This window comes from Rhinopithecus bieti, unplaced genomic scaffold (genome assembly GCF_001698545.2).
Source record: "Rhinopithecus bieti isolate Rb0 unplaced genomic scaffold, ASM169854v2 scaffold_6513, whole genome shotgun sequence".
NCBI lineage: Eukaryota > Metazoa > Chordata > Mammalia > Primates > Cercopithecidae > Rhinopithecus > Rhinopithecus bieti.
In genome coordinates, this window is record NW_016805931.1 from 383,489 (window position 1) to 403,312 (window position 19,824).

Here is a 19,824-nt window from a genome sequence, read left to right on the forward strand (position 1 = left end):
AAAAAAAAAAAAAAAAGTGAGATGAAAACTATAAGATAAAAGATAAGAGAATTGGAGAGACAATCCAAATATTTCATGAAGAAAGAAAAAATAAACGATAGTCAAAAAAATTATTAAAAAAAATTCAAGCAACTTTTCAAGAACTATAGGATATGGATCTCCAAGAATGAAAATATCCACCAATGGGCTTTTGATTTATAATGAGTTTTTTTTTTTTTGATGCCAAGCTTTATCATCATGAAATCATAGAACACTGGTGATAAAAGACTACGGAGTTCAACAACTCCATAGAGCAGGTATTTTTTGGCTAGAATAAAATCTTTTTTTATTCTTCTAGCCTAAAAATCTGTTTAGCCTATACACCATAGGCTGGTGATATCTCCAAAGCCTACCACAACTGAACTGCCATCTTAAGGTCCCTTTTTATTAACACCTTCGCAGAGTTCTTAACTAAGTTTACTAAAATTCCATGTGCACAAAAATCTGGATCCTATCCCTTTGGGCCAATACATAAAGAGCACTTCTGACACTCTTACATCCAACTTCAATCAAAAACACCTGGGAAAATTAGTAATAAGTGGAAAGAAAATAACTGATGAAATTTCCTAAAACATACTGATAAATGGTTAAAGCAGAGAAGATTCTGTTTTGCTTCTTTACAACAAGTTATTTCCTCCCCCAGATATGACAAACACTATGTCAGGTTCACAACTACGCCAAAGGTCATGTTGAGGTCCGGAGGGAGTGGGTGAATGAGCAGAAAGAACACTCGGGGCAGGGAGGGAGTGGCCGTAGGCAGGTGAATGATTTTATTCAGCAGCAGCTCTCATCAACAGCTTTCTTAACTAGCTCTCTATGCTGTTCACCTTTATCTCAGCTGCTTAATTCCGTGGCCCTCACACACAGCTGCATGGCTGGCTCTCCCCTGCCTTCAGGGTCAGCAGCTTAACACTTTCTTTCTCTGGGCACAAGCAAGCCAAGCTGTGTTCTGGCTCCCCTCATCCATCTGCAAAGACAGACAGCTCTGGCTTTCTCTTTCTCCGGGTGCCAGCTTCTGCACAGTGTCAACAGGGCAATTATACCTTTTACAGACAACAGTCGCTTAGAGCCAAGTGATGGCTTTCCGGGTGTTACAGCTATAGTGGTGAGCTTCTACATGTTGTGTCTACGTGGCTGATAACAAGTGGAGTTATACACCTGTGCTCTAGACTCACTGAGTCATGAAGAATGTAAACATCCTACCTCAGCCTATCCTTGACCAAAGCACAGCCATGTTCCTTACACTCTGGGTCCCCACGGTTCAGAAAGAAGTCTCTCTGACAGGCAACGTTTTGGTATTTTGTTTTTCTTCCTTGATGTTATGTCACATAATTGGCATTGCTGTCAATGAATCATGGTTTTTAGTTACTTAAGGTAGAACAACTAACTGGAAAGCAGGGTTTCCCAACCTTGGCACTATGGGCATTTGGCAGCCGATAATTCATTGTTGTGGGAGCTGTTCTGTGCATTGTAGATGTTTAGAAGTAACCCAGGCCTTCACCCATGAGATGCTCTCCCCCTGAGTTGTAACAATCAAATGTCTTTAGATATTGCCAAGTGCCCCTTGATGAGTAAAATCACCCCAAGTTGAGAACCATTAGTATAAAATAATATTCCTAAAATGGCCTGCTCATCAGTAGTTCAATGACCTCTTCACAGACTCACTTCTTCAGAATCCCACAGTTACCACAAAGCTGATCACAGCAAAGTTTAGCAGGCACTTCTGTTCTGTGGGTGCAGGGGTGCTCTTTCCTAGATTAGATCTACTTACTACTTTAATCAGCAACTTAATATGGAGCTCCTGGAAGATGAATTCTGAAAGTCTCCACGGCTATGCAGGCCCTCATTGTGGAACACCCTCCAGATGATCAGTGAGGACCACATGAAGATACACGTTTACTCTACAGGGGAAAGACCTCGCTTTGTGTCTTCACCACTCTCAAAGCTATTTGACTTCTAACTAATCATGGCAAAAAATGCTCTCCCTAACATCGTAGAGCAGCTTCCATTATCCCCTGTCCAGGTTCTTCAGTGATGCTGGGGTGACGTTCCAGCTGGTATAACAATTGCTAAGGAGTATCTTGCCAACACCATCATGAGCCCAAAGATGGAGCCACGAACCTTGCTGCCACCAGTTACCAGAAAGGAGAAGAGGAAGGAAAAGGGAAATCCTAAAGGGTGGGACAGCAAAAACTCCAATCAGCAGTAGAGGGTGAAAAAGAAAGGAGTGTTAATAACCTGGCCCAGGTTTGAGGCCACTGGTGCCCTCTAATTATCTCAGTAGGACTCCCAGGCCATTCCCTATCCTCCAAACCCATATCCAACAATAAAGCACACATCAAAATTTCTGCTCTAAAACATTGACTTCCAACTGCATATGAGTTCAGATAACTAAAATTTATATTTACAATATTTTATTATTCTTCTAGCAAAATAGCAAAGCACAGAAAAAAGGCATACACTGAATAAGTAATTTTGCTTACATTGAGAATTTATGACTTTTCTAGTTCAAAGTTTTTGAACTGAAACATTGATTCCTTCAAAGACTCTTCACTGGATTTGATAAATTCAAAAACATGTTATTGATATTTAATGTCCCCAAAAGATTTATGTCAGACTCCTAAGATCTTAAAACTATGATAAATAAGAGATACCTAAACGTAAAAAACATACTTAACCAAGAAAAAAACAACAAGAAAGGCTTAAGGGAAATATTTAAAAGACCATCATATAGAGCAATAATTCAGCTTTTCCTAAGAGACCCCAAAGGACAGATCACATCATCACACAGATGGAAATGATGACAGCAAGAGATCCTTAGGCTAAGAGGAAGCATACCATAGTAAGTGTAATTTCATTAGATTTTTAACTTTTACCTGTTTGTAAAGATAAAATGGTTATTCTCATTTTCACTTTTTTAATTAATCCCAATTCAACATTTTCTCATATATTTGGGGGATATCTTCTTTCTTTTACAAAGTGGCTCTACTATTCATATCCTTTAATTATTCTTTTTTTTTTACCAGGAATGCATCATTTTCTCCTTGATCGGTAAGAGCAGCTAAGCAACTCTTTCCTTACATTTGCGACTAAGTTGTCTCAGCTTCTCTAGGTGAGGGATCTTCAGTTTTTTTCTCTTTACCTACCTGCCCTTTTGAGGCAACATTTTCTTTCCAGTCTCTGTCCATTGCATGAGGTGCCTTGCAAAAATGGAGAGCAGAGTTACTTGTTTCAGAAATTCCTTTGCTGGGGGTTTTCGGTGGTTCTTTGCAGGATCCTACAAGAAAGACATTTATCTTTGAATTTGGTTTTTAAAACAAGATAATCACTTTGATTGTAGGTCTGGCCGTGGCATCTTTCACAGTAGGACAGAGTGAGAAAGTCCAAGCTCTCATCGCTCCAAAGTCCATTGCAGAGAGCAGGACAGAATTTATCCAGACTGCTGACTTCATAAGGTTGTCACTCAGTGAGAAAGCTGCCTCAGTGGTCTCTAGAGCAGGAAAGAGGTGCCAAGATTAAAGACCTGACTTCATCTGCAGCAGCAGCAGTGTAAATGCTTTATCTCTGTATGGAAAAAAAAAAAAAAAAAAAAAAAAAAAATTTGCACATTTGAAGAATGGATAGAAACAGTTGCATAGTTTTAAATGATAGTGGAAAGAGTATCTGGTTTGCCCGAGCTATGGTCATCCTGCAAGGAAAGCATTATGGGATGCTTGCTTTGCCAGCATTGACATTCACTGCATAATCATGAGCAAATCACTCTGCCTCTCTCCCCCTTTCTATTGCAGAAAGATGTTTTAAAGATAGTTTAAGACGGCATCAGTGAAATACTTTCTAAGTTAAAGTAATAGAAGAGTCAGTGTTTCTTGCATCAATATTATTCCTATCTATTCTCTTCTGAAGATTGAGAAAGCCCTTTACCAGACTTTCAACTGCACTGGAAACCTGTCAAGTCATTCTCTAAAACTAAATATCTGCCATATCACTTGTTCATCACAGGAGCCAAGGGACCTTTGGAAAATCTTGGCCTTTTGCTATGTGACATCTCTTCTTCATTTGGACAACCATGGGCTTGATAAACTCTCACTAATGTTCCTAGAGCCTAGTACCTCAAGTACTGAGACATTCAAAATTTAAGCAATATAGATTACATTTAGGGAGAAGAAGGATAAAAATACGAAATGTTGGTCAAAGTTTTAGATCTTGCTCTTTGTCCTGAGAAATTATGCATGCTTGCTTTCTCGTGGTATTTGTAAAAGAGTACAGGGACGAAAAAGCCAGCTCTGAGAACTTCAAATGAGAAAGAAAAAGTTGCAGTCAGAGGCTAGTACTGACAATCACTCCAGTTATAAACAAAGAGGTCAGGTCCACCAGCCTCAGAAAGAAGGGACCTCTCAGGTTCTGTCCAGAGAGCATGACTGAAAATGAACCTCTCCGTAAATGTCCCTTTGGAATGGGAAGATCTTCAGTATCTGCTCTTCTAAAACAAAAAGAAAGAAACCCCACTAGCAAAGCACTGAGAAACCAATAGATCTGATTAATCCCTAGTATTAACTTAAGTAGAAAAATAAAATGGCCTTTCTGGTAAAATCCTTTTGGTTAATATCTGATTTTTTAATTTCTCACACAATGTCATACTTTTTTAAAAAATCAATAAATGAATTTAGAGCCTCGAAAGAAAAGGGAGCCCCTAATTTTAGCCAGAAATTCTTCCAAAACAATCAGCATCAAAAGTGTCCCTTAATTGCAGTGAGATACAAAAGATTTCTTTTAGAAGATAGTCATAACAATGATCTTTTTCACAACCCCTTATCTCCTACTGCTTCCCTCCTTGGTTATTAAATATTTTCAATTATTAAATACTTTCAGTATTAATGCCTGTCTTTACATGGGAATTTCATTGGTTTGAAAAAAATCTGGGCTCCCTTTCAATCTGCAGACTGCAATGCATCATTGTGTCTGATGTCACTGAAAAGAGCTGGCACTTCTATTAACATTTGTCTTAATAAATACACTGATAGTCAAAAGAATTATGTTGCCTATGATTCTCAAAAGAGAGAATGGGAATTACATCAGCTGATGATAGGTGACAAATTTTGCTTCTGAAGGATGGGAATGAAAATGGCTGTACCCAAATGAGAATTACATATTTCAGAGAGAGAGTTTGTGTTTCAGGGCTCTGGCAGGTTGATCATGGATCCTGCCCTTCACACTGGTGGTTTGGAGTCCACTCCCCCATCTCTGCCCCATCATAGGCATCAGACTGTGTCCAGTCTCACTCTCCTTTCCTTCCCTTTTCTTCATTTTCCCTACTACTTTTGGAGGTTCTTCTTTCTTCTTTCTTTCTCCTCTTCCTCCTCCTCCTCCTCTGTCTCCTTCTCCCCTCTTCTCTCTTTCTTTTTGTCTCTCTCCCCTTATCCACCCCCTCATCCCTCTCTCTTGCTTCCTTCCGCTTACTTTCTCTTCCTCTCATTCTCTCCTGCTTGTGTCTTTTCCTTCTATTTCACATCTGATTATTCCATTACTAACGCATAATTTTTTCTGACTCTGTATACCAGGAACCTTACCAGTCATTAAAATTCTATACTTTGCAAAACAAAAGCACATATATATGTGTGTGTATACATATACATATATACATACACATTCATACAGTCTTTACAAAAGTAATCAACTAACCAATGCAAGTCTCGAAAACATATTAAAATTAAGCTAAATTTGGCCTGAGGATGTAGGATGAGTCCCTATATCTTAAACTGCAACCTAACTTGGGATGTAAACTAACTGAAAGCCTAACTTAGCTGAGTCTCCGCCAATCACAGTAGCTGAGCTTCAGTCAATCACAGGTGGCCAACTAATCAGACCACGTGCAAATAAGGCAAACTGAGCTGTAGCCAATCAGGCCGGCTTCTACTCACTCCCAATTCCTGTCCATAAATGCTGCTCGCCCCCACATGGCGGAGTGGTTCTCTGGTTGCCCATTGGCCAGTGGTTCTTTGCACAACTAACTTTGTTAAATTTAATTTGTCTAAAGTTTTGGTTTGTTTTTTTTTTTTTTTTTAACACATACAGTACCTTTCCTTTGTTTTTGTGTCATTTCTCCCCACCTTGGAAATTTCTTATTCAAAGGGAGAAAAGGAGAAAAGAGTTGACTCAATGTGGCATTCCTTAGTTCTACAAGACAAAGAATCTCTCAGGAACATATCTTTTATTCACGTTGCATAACTGGGCTGTGGCATTTGGGGCTCCTCACCTAGAGTCAAGGTTTCTTTCTCAGGCGTTGTCTTCAGCACTGATCCGGAAGCTTCTGGGAGGTAGGTGGTTGACTGCTCTTCCCCAAAGGAATCAGAGGACAAAGCCCTAGTTTGACTTTGCCTCCACCTTGTGGTAATGGGGCTACTAGCAACAGGAATCTCCGCGGACAACCTCTTCGCAAAGTTACTCTTAAAGTCAGAATACGTAGCATTAACTGAATCAAATACCTGTTTAACAACAAAAACAGCTGTAACTCCACTGGCCTCAGTGATGCAAAAGTAAAAATTCCGTAGAAGAGAATTCAGATGGCTCATCTAGTACAACACCAATAAAATATATATAATGAGATTTTTTAATTTTTGTAACCTGGATGTTATTTTATATATTTATATATATTTTGTATATAGTTACACATTAAATGTTATATTTTACAGTTATATATTATATAAACATAAATATGTTATCTTGTATATATTTATATTTATATATAAAAATTGTCATCTTTTATATATTTTTATATTGAAATTTATAATAAAAGTAATATATTTTATATTTATATTTATAAAACATGTTATTTACTATGTATTTTTATTATATAAAACATGTTACTATTTTATACTATTTTATGTGTAAACTGTACATTTTCATATTTTATGTGTAAAATATGTTACATTTTTATGTTTATATGTGAAATCTTTATTTATGTATGCTAAAATAGATATACTTTTTTCCTACTAAAAAACAACTAGAATGCCACCTACTAACTTTAGAGCCTCTGCTCAAGGGTCTATATGTATACCAAGAGGTAGTTAGGGAGTATATTACATTTATAAATATTAACCATTACATATCAGTGTAAAACTATGACATGACGATACAACCTATGTTGTCTGAACATTTGCAAGATGTTTGTAGAAATAATAAAATTTCAAAGCTGGGGGATATAAACTTGCAAATTTTTTGTCCAAACCCTTCATGTTCCCACAAATGAGGAAGCTGAGGCCTAGGGAAACTTAAGTGATTTGCTTGCCCGTCCTCTCTAAGAAACACATACGGAGTTTTTGTATGTCATCGAAGCCTGTTTTACAGTAGTGAACCATCCCATGTTAGCACTGTGAAATTAAAATCCATATGTGACAAAACTGGAAATGAATTATCATTTAACAAATGACAGACAAAATTACGTTAAAATCCTAGTCATAAAAGAGTCTCTTATAGGACAATTGACAAAGTTTACCAAAACTTCAATAGAAAACACTGGGCAAGACACTTATAAAAAAAGGGCATTCATGGGCCAGGGCGCAGTTGGCTTCAAGCCTGTAATCCCAGCACTTTGGGGAGGGCCGAGGACGGGTGGATCAGGAGGTCAAAGAGGAATAGAAGGACCATCCTGGCTAACACGGCTGACAACCCCTCTCTTACTAAAAAAATACAAAAAAACTAAGCCGGCGACGAGGGGCGATGCATGGTGGGCGCCTGTAGTCCCCACTTACCGGGAGGCTGGAGGCAGGAGAATGGCGTAAAACCCGGGAGGCGGAGCTTGCAGTTGGAGCCCGAGATAGCGCCGTGGCACTCCAGCCACTGCGGGGCGACGCAGAGCCGGAGACCTGCGCGTCTCGCGCGCAAAAGAAGAAAGAAAAATAAGGAAAAAAACAAAACAAAGAGAAAAAAAAGGCAATTCATAAAAGAGATATATAAATGCCCAAAAGATATTTAATCTCACTAGCAATCAAAGAAATGCAAATTTAAAACAGCAATAAGATGTTAGCAATAATTTTTTTGTGACAATCCCTGGTGTTGAAGGTGCCAAAAACAAACACTGGCATGCACTGCTGGTGGGGGTTAAATTAGCATCTGGAAAGGACTTATGGACAATGTGCGTCAAAAGCCTTCAAATATGTGCATAACTTCTACTGACCCAGCAATATCACCTCTAAGAATTTAAAAAAGAAATCAGCCGGCCATGACGGTGCATGCCTGTAATCCTAGCTCTTTGTGAGGCTGAGGCAGGCAGATTGCTTGAGCCCAGGTGTTTGAGACCAGCCTGGGCAACAAGGCAAAACCCTGTCTCTACAAAAAATACAAGAATGAGTCAAGCATGATGGCGTGCACTTGTATTCCCAGCTACTTGACGGGGCTGAGGTAGGAGGATTGCTTGCTGTAGTGAGCCACGTTGGCGCCACTGCACTCCAGCCTGGGCGACAAAGTGACACCTTGTCTCAAAGTAAAAAAAGAAAAAGAAAAGAAAAGAAAGAAAAAAGAAATCTAAGATATGAGCCAAGATGGAGAAAACATCCAGCTTTACCGACTGCTTACTATGTATGAACCCCTATGTAGACGGTTTTACACGTTTGTATTTAATCCTAAGAAACATCTGTGAGGCAGATGTTATTTACGCCCATTTTATCAGTGAAGAAAATGAGGCTTAGAGGTCAAGTGAATTGCCCAAGACTACACAGTAAGTGGAGATACCACACCCGAGGCTCACCTGTCTGACCCGAGTCCAGGCTCTCAACCGAGAACATGAGGGTGTGTACTGCATTTTACATGTTTATAAGTACAAAAAGATGTGAGACAGACTAAATATTTACCAATGGAGAACTGACTAGGCAAACTAACAGGACATCTCTAAGAGGGACTGCTCTGCTGCCATCAGAAATGGCATACATTAGGGAAATGTAAACTAAACCACACCAAAGCACCACTTCACACCCAAGAGGATGGTTAGAATTTTTCTAATGGAAACTAATAAGCATTGGCAAGGATGCAAAGAAACTGGAAGCTTTGTACATTGCAAGTGTACAGAATGTGAAAGGATGCAGTCACTGTGGAAGATTAGTTTGGTGATTCCTCAAAAAGATAAACCTAGAATTACCACATGACCCAGCAAGTCCACTCGTAGGTATATGTACTCAAATTCATGTGCACATAAGTTCATAGTAGCGCTAATCACAATAAGAAGGTGCAGACAGCCCAAACGTTCATCAATAGATGAATGCGTAGACAAATCATGGGACGTATCTATATATGCAAGTGATCTACATATCACTCCCAAGAGGAATGAGTTGCTGATACATGCCATAATGTGCATAAGCCTTGAAAGCATTATGCTAAGTGAAAGAAGCCAGACAGGAAAGGCCACATATCGTATGATTCTATCTATAGGAAACAGTCAGCATAAGAAAATCCACAGGGAGAGAACACAGATTGGTCATTGTCAGAGATTAGGGGAGGAGGAAATGGGGAGCAACTGCTTAATGGGTATGGAGTTTTCTTTTGAGGTGATGAAAACATTTTGGAACAAGAGAGAAGTGGTGGTTCCAGAACATTGGGAATACACTAAAACCACGGAATTGGTGTCTTAAAAGGTTATTTTTGGCTGGGTGCAGTGGCTCACACCTGTAATCCCAACACTTTGGGAGACTGAGGCGGGTAAATCACCTGAGATCAGGAGTTCGAGACCAGCCTAACCAATATGATGAAACCCCATCTCTACTAAAAACACAAAAATTAGCCAGGCATGGTGGCATGCACCTGTAATTCCAGCTACTTGGGAGGCTGAGACAAGAGAATCACTTGAACCCAGGAGGCAGAGGTTGCAGTGAACCGAGATGGCACCATTGCACTCCAGCCTGGGCAACAAGAGCAAAACTCCGTCTCAAAACAAAAAAAAAAAAAGTTATTTTAATATGAGAATTTCACTTCAATAAAAGAAATATTTTAAAATGGTAACATAGGATAATAGTGAATGAAACAGGCAAATGCTCACAATATATTGCTAGCTGTAAAACAGGGACTATAAAACAGAATTCCAATACAGTCCCACTTCCTAGATCTAAATGAAAGATAGGAAAGGAATATGCTAGAATGTTGAAGCAGTAAGCTTTGATTCAGTTTGGGTTTTTTACTAAGCATATGTGAGGGCGCTGGCCCACCCTGCCTGCAGCCCCCAGGGGGCAAGGCCAGCTCTCTCTCCACTGCTGCTCTGTGCTCTCCCCACCAACTGACCGAAGAGAACATCTTTCCCAGGAGACAGGCCGTTGTAAAGAGTGTTGTTGGGGTCAGTTTTCTGTCTTACAGCTCTTTGTTTTGAGTAGGAATGGGAAAGATGAAAAGAAGCTGCACGTGTCAATCAGGCATCTCAATCTCAGAAGCCTAGACTAGGGGGCAGCAGGTAAGGTGATAAGTAACGCCAGCCTGGATGAGAAGCGTGACCCACTCTGGCCTTCTTTTTTGTTTTGCTTTGTTATTTTGAGGCAGTCTCACTGTCACCCAGGCTAAGTGTAGCAGCACGATCATGGCTCACCTCAGCCTTGATGTCCCAGAGCTCAAGCGATCCTCCTGCCTCAGGCTCACCAGTAGCTGGGACTACAGGTGTGCACCACCATGTCTGGCTAATTTTTGTATTTTTTGGAGAGACGGGGTTTCACCATGTTGCCCAGGCTGGCCTTTAACTCCTGGGCTCAAGCAATCCTCCCACCTAAGCCCCCCAAGGTGCTAGGATTACAAGCATGAGCCCCTCACAGGGCCACTTGGACTTTCATTTCCCCACTGTTTTTATTTCTCTCCACTAAGAAAAAAACCACAGTACCAGCTCAGAGGCTATGGGGTCTTGGCCCCAGAAACTGAGGGAATCTCTCAAACTTTAATGTTCGTGTTTTAGCCGCAGCAAGAACACACTGAGACACATTGTCTCATTTCATAAAAGATGTTAGAAATTTAGACTTTTCATGTGAATTTTCCCACTTTTTAAAGTGTTCAACTGATTCTAATTTTTAGAAAAGACTGGAGGACTGAACAGAGCATGTCTGTGGACCACGTTCAGTGGGCTATGTTTGCAACGGCTCCACTATGTCCAGGTAGCCCTTACCCTCATAGGTACCAAGAAAGGGAGGAGACACCATATTGGAAGATAGACTTAGTTTGCAGAAAACATGGCAGAGGACAGAGACACTTGCTCAAAGGTTTCCTTGGAGCAAAATTCCAAGGAAATTCCAAACTTTAAATGTATATTTAAAAAATTCTGGGTTTAAAAGAGGAAATTAAAGAATAACAATTTGATGCTATGTCAGCTATGTCCGTGAAAACTATTGAGAAATTGCATATTGACAATATCCTACTGCCTTAGCAGGTCTGAGTTTCTGTGACCCATCTACCATCACTCTGTCCACGCTGAATGTTTCCCACTTGGGATGTTCATCCCCAGTTCTCTGCCAGGGAACTCCCAGCCACCTTCCCATCTGGGTTCAGCCATCAACTCCTTCAGGAAGGTGTCTCTGACTTTCCCTTCCTCCCTATTCCAAACTAGGTTAGGCAGCCAATGGTAGCTAAATAATGGTCCCCAGAGATATCCAGATCCTAATCCCTGGAACCTGTAAATGTTACTTCATATGCCAAAGGGGCTATGCAGATTTAAGTTCAGGATGAAGTTAAGTTGAGGTAAGGAGACTGTCGTGAATTTTCAGGATGAGTCCTAAATGCAATCACATGTATCCTTGTAAGAGGAAGGCAGAGGGAAATGTGACTGCACACAGAAGAGGAGAAGCAATGTGACCACAAAGGCAGAGACCAGAGTGATAGGGCCACAGGCCAAGAAATGCTGGCAGGTACCAGAAACTGGAAGAGGAAAGGAATGGATTCTCCCCTAGAGCCTCTGGAGGAGGCCAGGCCCTGCTGACACCCCAGCTTCTGCCCAATGAAACTGAGTTTGGACCTCTGGCCTCCGTAACTAGAAGAGAATACATACGTTTAAGCCACCAAGTTTGTGGTAATTTGCTGCAGCAGCCCTAGGGAACAAATACTCAGCCCTCCCTGTGCTTCCACACCCACAGTGCATGCTCCAGCATGACCATCCTGTGTTAATAACATTTACCAAACACTTAATCCGTGCCAAGCACTGGGATACACGATTTAGAGGGAGTGTTTATTTTAGTTTCATCACAACCCTGTGAAATAGGTACTAGTATTATTTTCCCCATTCTACAGAGTTGGAAGACAAATCTTAATGATATTAAGTAATTTGAGCAAGGATGTAGAGCTAACAGGCAGCTGTATACTGCATACAGCTGTATAGATCATTTTCTCTATGAATGGCACCCTCTAGAATATGCAGTGCACAACCTTCACAACCAACCAGAGAAACGCTGCCACGGTTTGAACTCTAACAAATCAATCTAATCCCTATGCTAAAAAGCAGGTCTGCTCATATTCCACTTTTTTACTGTCTCTCCTGCTATATCATATACTCCTTAAGACCAGGGACTTTGTCTTTTATCTTACTATCCTTGAGACATTGGTATCTAGGAACCCCATAATGATGAATACCCAAATAGATGAAACCCCAAATAGATGAATCTCTTCCCCTAGAGGCAATTAGTACTAAAAAGGGACAAGGGATTTAAGAAAGAATCCAGAGGCAAGGAAATAAGATGTTTTTATCCTTCTCCATTAAGAAGAACAATTCTCAGGCTGGGCACAGTGGCTCATGCCTATAATCCCAGCACTTGGGGAGGCCAAGGCAGGCAGATTACTTGAGCTCAGGAGTTTGATACTAGCCTCGACAATGTGGTGAAACCCCATCTGAACAAAAATACAAAAATCAGCCGGGCATGGTGGTGTGCCTATAGTCCCAGCTGCTCAGGAGGCTGAGGTGGGAGGATGGCTTGAGCCCAGGAGCCAGAGGTTGCAGTGAGCCAACATCATGCCACAGCACTCCAGCCTGGGCAATAGAGCTAGACCTTGTCTCAACAAAAAAAAAAAAAAAAAAAGAAAAAAAAGAGAACAATTCTCAAATTGTACAGAATAAAACAAACATTTCTCCAGAAATTAGAGAATGAGATAAATGAAACAACAAAAGTGCATCTGGGTTTTTAAAACAAGTTCAAGTCTGTAGGGCCAGATAAATAAAACCCAGAGGAATGACAGCACTTTCAGAACTGATATGTGTTAGTGATCTATGAGCAAAACATGACAAATATGAAAAATACATGCCCCCGATAGATAAATATATTATTTTTCATGGTTTTCCAATAGGAGGAGCAAGTAACTAGTAATAAATTTGCTGCCAGTGTACTAGATGGCACAAGTCAGCAGATCCACGTTAGCCTGAATAAATCCCCCTGTGGTGGACTAAAGGGTTTAGTCTCTGGCCTTCTGCTATTCAACTCGTTATCAGCAGCTTAAATGGAGATCTATTTATCAAAATTGTTGATTACTCTAAGCTGAAAATATAATTAAAATATTAAAGGACAGAATAGAATTCAGAATAAAGTCTGGGACAAGGGCCAAAGCAGCAAAATTTAATTCAATCAAGTTGCATAAACAATATTCTTATTTAGATTTTTTTTCTTCATTGCACAGGCATAAGATGGAAGAGAACTGACATGCAGTGAAAAAGATTGACAGTGTTAGGCAGCCCCCACTAGAATATGAGTGAACAGTACAGTGAAATGATTGTAAAAAATCAGTACAATTTTAGGTCCCATTGACAGAAAAATAGTGTCCAGAACAGGAGCAATCAAAACCCTGTGTCTCTGCACCACTCCGATAGCATCTGGAGAACCACGTCCAGTCCCAGAACTGTTCTTCAAAAAGGGAGATGGACAAGTCAGGATTCAAACCCTGAGTTCATTTGGAGGAAAGAGACCACAGTGACAGGGGTCAGGGTAAACACAGTAATGGGGCAACACCCCAGCACATCCAATAGTGGAAACCTGGGGTGCTTAGTCTAGAAGAAAGAAAACTCAAAAGGGTCTGGTGCAGTGGCTCACACCTCTAATCCAAGCACTTTGGGGGGCCAATGCAGAGGGGGAATCACTTGAGGCCAAGAGTTCCAGACCAGCCTGGGCAAGTGAGATGCCATCTCTAAAAAAAAAAATCAAAAAACTAGCTGTGCATGGTGGCACGCACCTGTGGTCCCAGCTACTTGGGAGGCTAAGGTGGGAGGATCACTTGATCCCAGGAGGTCGAGGATGCAGTGAGCCATGATCATGCCACTGCACTCCAGCCTGGGTGACAGAGTGAGACCCTGTCTCAAATTACAAAAAAGAAAAAGAAAAAAGAGGAAAACCCAAAATGAACTGTCCAAATATTTAAAGTGATGCAATCTATGAATAAAAGAAAAACATACTTTATATTGCTCCCTATGATACAACCAGGACCCATGAAGGGGTAGATTCAATTCAGAGAACTTTGAAAGAGAGCACAGTTTGAATATAAAGTAAAATTCTGTCAGTCCCTGCACTAGGGACATATGGTTCATAGTGGTATAGATGAACATTAATAATTATGTATTTAATGTCATTTTATAATTTTTTAGTTTTGATGTAAAGTTTTCCTTACAAAAAATTAATTTCAGAAAAATAAATTGTATTTAAATACTCATTTGTTAGTATGAATATTAAAATGTTAAGCAAATAAATGATATACAGATACGGCAAATCACATGGTGGTATTCCTTCAATGACTGCAGTGAAGGAAACGCTGCTGCAGATTGTGCTATTTCATCTTCAGTATTTTTAAACTTCTGTTCCAGGATCTATCTCCTGCTGAGGAAATGCCTGTCGCATAGTTTTGAATGACTCAAGTATTTATTAATAGAAAGGAAGAGGAAGATAAGAAAAGTAAGACAAAGAAGGGAAAAGGGATGAATGACTTGGTACTCCAAGCACATCAATTCAGCTTGTTTACCTGTAGAGTTCACATCACAGTGACATTAAACCAGGAGGAATTCAGAGCACCAGAGCCAAAAATAATTAGAAAAGAACCCAGAGGGGTTAAAAATAAAGTCAGGAAGTAGCAGAATGAAACAACTGAGAAAATAGAAACAAATATGTCTACTGACAAATAATTTGACACACAAATATCCAGTGGGTGGGAAAAACCTAGACATGCCAGAAAAGACCTGCTGGTGATGCCAGTCTTGCTAGAACCTCAAGACAAAGATAAAAGTAGCAAAGATAGCCCAGGTAGCTCTGAAGCGTACCCTAACCTCGTTCCTTAACCTCTGAGTGTGTGCCCCTCCCACCCACCACCAGCCCAACGCAGCAACATTCTGTCCACAAGACGTTTCAAATGTAGGGTCTCAATGCTATTTCAAATTAGTCATGAAGACCAAAATGTTCATCTTCTCATGTCTGAACCTTCAATGCCTTCCCATCCTAGTGGGCAATATGACCCACACACTGTCAAGGTCATTTTCAGGTAAACGTCATCCTTTATCTCCATCACCAGTGGGGTCTACAAAGCATCTTTAGCACCCACCCCTTCCTTCCATCGTGCTAGCCAAGGCTACCCTCACTAAGACTCTTTATCTATCATCTGGACCTGCTGTTCTGCAGACTTCCTGTGGCCCCTTCCAGATAACTTCAGTACACACAGACAAGCCTTTTGGTGGTGTTCTCCATGCCCTCTCCTTTTTGGGCGCTTATACAGTGATTTCTTATAAAACAAAATGCCTCTTGATGAAGGAAACCCCTTGTATTAGTCTGTTCTCACACTGCTAATAAAGACATACCTGAGGCTGGGTAATTTACAAAGGAAAGAGATTTCATGGACTCACAGTTCCACATGGCTGGGGAGTCCTCACAATCATGGTGGAAGGTGAATGAGGAGCAAAGTCATGTCTTACGTGGCAGCAGGCAAAAGCTTGTGCAGGAGAACTCCCATTTACAAAACAGTCAGATCTTGTGAGACTTATTCACTACCACGAGAACAGTATAGGGGAAACCATCCCCATGATTTAGTTATCTCCATCCGGCCCCACCCTTCACATGTGGGGATTATTACAATTCAAGGTGAGATTTGGGTGGGGACACAGCCAAACCGTATGACCCCTCCACCAGAGTACTACAGCCATCTCCTCACCTGCCATGTTTTCTTCTAAATAAACTTATTTACCTATTACACAGAAATAGTTTCATGAAGCTGAAATAATTTTGGTTATGAAGTTGAAAGTTCAAAACTCTATTCTTCATTGTTCCATTCACTAATACTGTGATCTTCGCTGAGTTAACTGCTCCCTATTTCAAAGAATTATTGTGAAGAAAATAATGTGTATACTAAAGAAGATTGTGTGCAGTATAAAGCTCTCTAAATACATAAGTCATTGGCCAGGCGTGGTGGCTCGCACCTGTAATCCCAGCACTCTGGGAGGCTGAGGCAGGCAGCTAACGAGGTCAGGAGTTTATGACCAGCCTGACTAATATGGTGAAACCCCATCACTACTAAAAATACAAAAATTAGCTGGGCGTTTTGGCGCATGCCTGTAGTCTCAGCTACTCAGAAGACTGAGGCCAGAGAATCACTCGAACCCAGGAGGTAGGGGTTGCAGTGAGCCGAGGTTGCACCACTGCACTCCAGTCTAGCTGACAGAGCAAGACTCTGTCTCAAAAAAAAAAAAAAAAAACAAGTCATTTATTTAGCACTAAGTTATTTGCTGCCTTGTAATCCTTCCCTGTTTCATGTGTGTTCTCATATTTCCAAAATTGATTTTACATTTGCATGAGGCTGGCTCCTTCCCTTACACCTTATTTGTATCCTTTCCAGTGCCTGAGTTGGTTGATAACTGAGTCAACTGCTTTATCCCATTCTTGACCCGGTAGCTTCCTCCTGCCTTCACCATGAACTCATCAATCTCTTCCCCTCCTGTAAGAAGCCTTCCTTCATTTACTGAAAGAGTGCTGGTGTTTTTTCTAACATATTACCCCTTACGCAGAGAAATGTGCCATTTTGATATATCTATAGTCTCAGAATAGAGTTAGTATAGACAGAACATGAAAACAATGATGGCAGATCCCCAGAAGGCTGAGAGATGATGACGTCAAACTGTATGCAGAGAAAGACTGCCAAAACAACAAAGAAGAGGTGTGCCAGGGTCAAAATCTGTGTTCATCCAATGCTGTCCAGCACATGAGTTCTCCAAAGTGCTGTCTGAATGTTTGGTTAACGGGCCAATGTGAAAATTTATATATCATGCCTTCATTATTTGAAGCTCTTAAGCCTTAGGAACATTAAGTTAACAAACTGGCTCTGATTTCATCCTTGACAGGAGACATACACGTAAGTTTTCAAAGTTGTATTCATACAATATGGAATTTTGTGGTCAAACCAACCTCAACATCAGGCCTGCATAATGTTTTATTTCTGGTTGTAAAAACTGGCTTATTCAGCAATCACATGCAAGTTTGTAACAGCATAATTTTGGCCTTTTCAAATCCATTCATCTCTGGATCACTTGATAAGAGTTTCTGTGCTTATAAAACAATGGACTAGAAATTATCACAGTGATTTTATCCAAATAATATCACCCTGTGGGGCCCTGCTGAAGCAGTGGTCAGTCAACATCCCTGCCAGAGATAAATCACTCTCTTTCCACCTCAAAACACAGTTATAACAAGTTGGGTTTACATGGCTCAAATTATAGCAGGTATTCTATGAATTAATTTTAAAATGCATGCTCCTGAGCCATTTGCTTGTACAGCCTGAGGAGTTAAAATATCTCGTGTATTCATAGAGACATGAAACACATCCACTATGGAAAACAGAGAAATCAAAGACTCTTGATGCTCTGAAACCAAAAAAAGGCTGAGGTCTAGAGGTTCTCAAACTTAAACGTGTGTATGTGTCATGAGGAGATCTTGCAAAAGTACAGATTCTGACTCGGGAAGTAAGGGGTGGGGCCCAAGAAGCTGTGTTTCTAACAAATGCCCAGGTGATGGTATTGTGGAAAGTCCCAGATCCCACTTAGAGAGCAAGGCCAGAGAGCTTAAGTAACATTGCAGTGTTCATGTCATATAAACACAGGGACTTGACTTTTTAAACAATTCAGCCAGAGAACACCAAAGTAAAATTATCAGGAAGTGATACACTTTTGTTCTTTACTAGGAATTATGTTTAAAAGGGAATACTTTCCGCATAGTCATTTCTTTTTCTACTGTATCCATTCTTACTGGGCCATGAGAGTAGGAGTAGAGTGGTTTTTCTCACAGGTTTTGCACAGTAGGCTATGGGTTTTGCTCAGCCACCCAAAAACACACATGCCACAGAGCAGGCACCTGAAGAGCAGGGAGCGTCCTGAGTACCCTCTCTGAAGATCCACAAGCTAAGTGATAGGAAGGGCACTCCACAAGCATCTCAGCTCATTCCCTGCACTTTCTGGAAACACATCATGATCAAATGGAATAATGCCCCTTCATCCAGATCTTGCTGTGAGTCTTAAACAGAGCAGAATTGAAAGTGAATGGCTTTTAAGATATGCAGCCTTCAATTGCCTCCCCATACCCACCCCTAAAATTCATGACCGTTAGCAACAGCAAAGTTAGGCTGCCTGTGCCAGGCAACAGCCAGTGGGGGGAAATAAAGAGAAAAAAAATGAAGCAATTAGCTGATGTACCCAAGTAGAGGTGGATTTTGCAGGCTTTGTTTGTTTTCAGGGTTTTCTTGGTAGAATTGCCTTACTTAACTGCTAAATTACTACTTTATTATGGAGTTCAATTTTTTCTTTTTTCACTCTTCTTTTGTTTTGATCTTAAGACAGTCCCACTCTGTCACCCAGGCTGCAATGCAGTGCTACAAACACGACTCACTGCAGCCTCAGCCCCCTGGGATCAAGCAATCCTCCCACCTTAGCCACCTGTATAATTGGGACCACAGGCGTGTGCCACCACAACCAGCTAATTTAAAAAAAAAAAAAAATTTAGAGACAGGGGTCTCGCTTTCTTGCCCAAGTTGGTCTTGAACTCCTGGGCTCAAGTGATCCTCCCATGTAGGCCTCCCAAAATGCTGGGATTACAGGTGCAAGCCACCATGCCCGGCCTCAGTTTTTTCTATCTATAGGTTGCAGTGCACTGGTGAATGATGAAATCATTTTGATAGGTCAGAACTGGGTTGTTTAAAAATGCAACAGGTGGGGGTGCATCACAGTTCAAAGCAGAAGTGTTGTTTCTCAGTTGTGTGTGTTTGTACCCAGTTACGTTGTAAAGTGCACTGCCAACTGCGGGTCATGATCAGAAATTTGAAAAACACTGGACTATAGTTTGCTTTATGATAAAGAAGGGCTTTTTAAACACCTTCACTGTTTTTAACATATTTATTTTGACTGTATTCACCTGGTATGTGATTGCCTTAGCTAGATGAGTCAGGGTAAATAGCCTTTTCAGATATTTCACTGCTCTTTCCACTACAAATTTCCTGAACTCATATAGCATGTTTAATCCATACATGTAATAGTAACGTCCTTCAGGCCATACATCATATGAGTAGGTCACATTTAATCTACATTCTAAACTATTGCTGAGCATTGTACTGTATCCTCTGCAACCAGTTGTTCAATAAATACACAGGATGCTTAGCATGGGGATGAGCCCTCCATAGCTTTCAAGTTACAAGAGCACCATCTGCTGGCAAAATATTTTCTTTGTAGGGAGAATGTCAAAGTCCTACCAAAATGTCCTGATTTTCTAGCAAAATTATAATTACATCACAAATACTTTGAAATTCTGTAGAGCTCCTTGCTTCATTCAGGAGTTTCGC

At 40.6% G+C, this 19,824-nt stretch overlaps 1 protein-coding gene across 3 annotated transcripts in view; it reads right to left on the bottom strand.

Moving 5' to 3' along the window:
* Nucleotides 1–19,824, bottom strand: part of CDC20B (cell division cycle 20B) — a 59,975-nt gene that overhangs the window by 27,005 nt on the left and 13,146 nt on the right. For all 3 annotated transcript variants that reach the window (XM_017874179.1, XM_017874178.1, XM_017874177.1), the window contains exons 3-4: nt 6,293–6,521; nt 3,186–3,316 (exon numbers count right to left, since the gene is read on the bottom strand). In XM_017874179.1, coding sequence (XP_017729668.1) covers nt 3,186–3,316; nt 6,293–6,521 — 360 coding nt within the window. The remainder of the gene's footprint in view (nt 1–3,185; nt 3,317–6,292; nt 6,522–19,824) is intronic.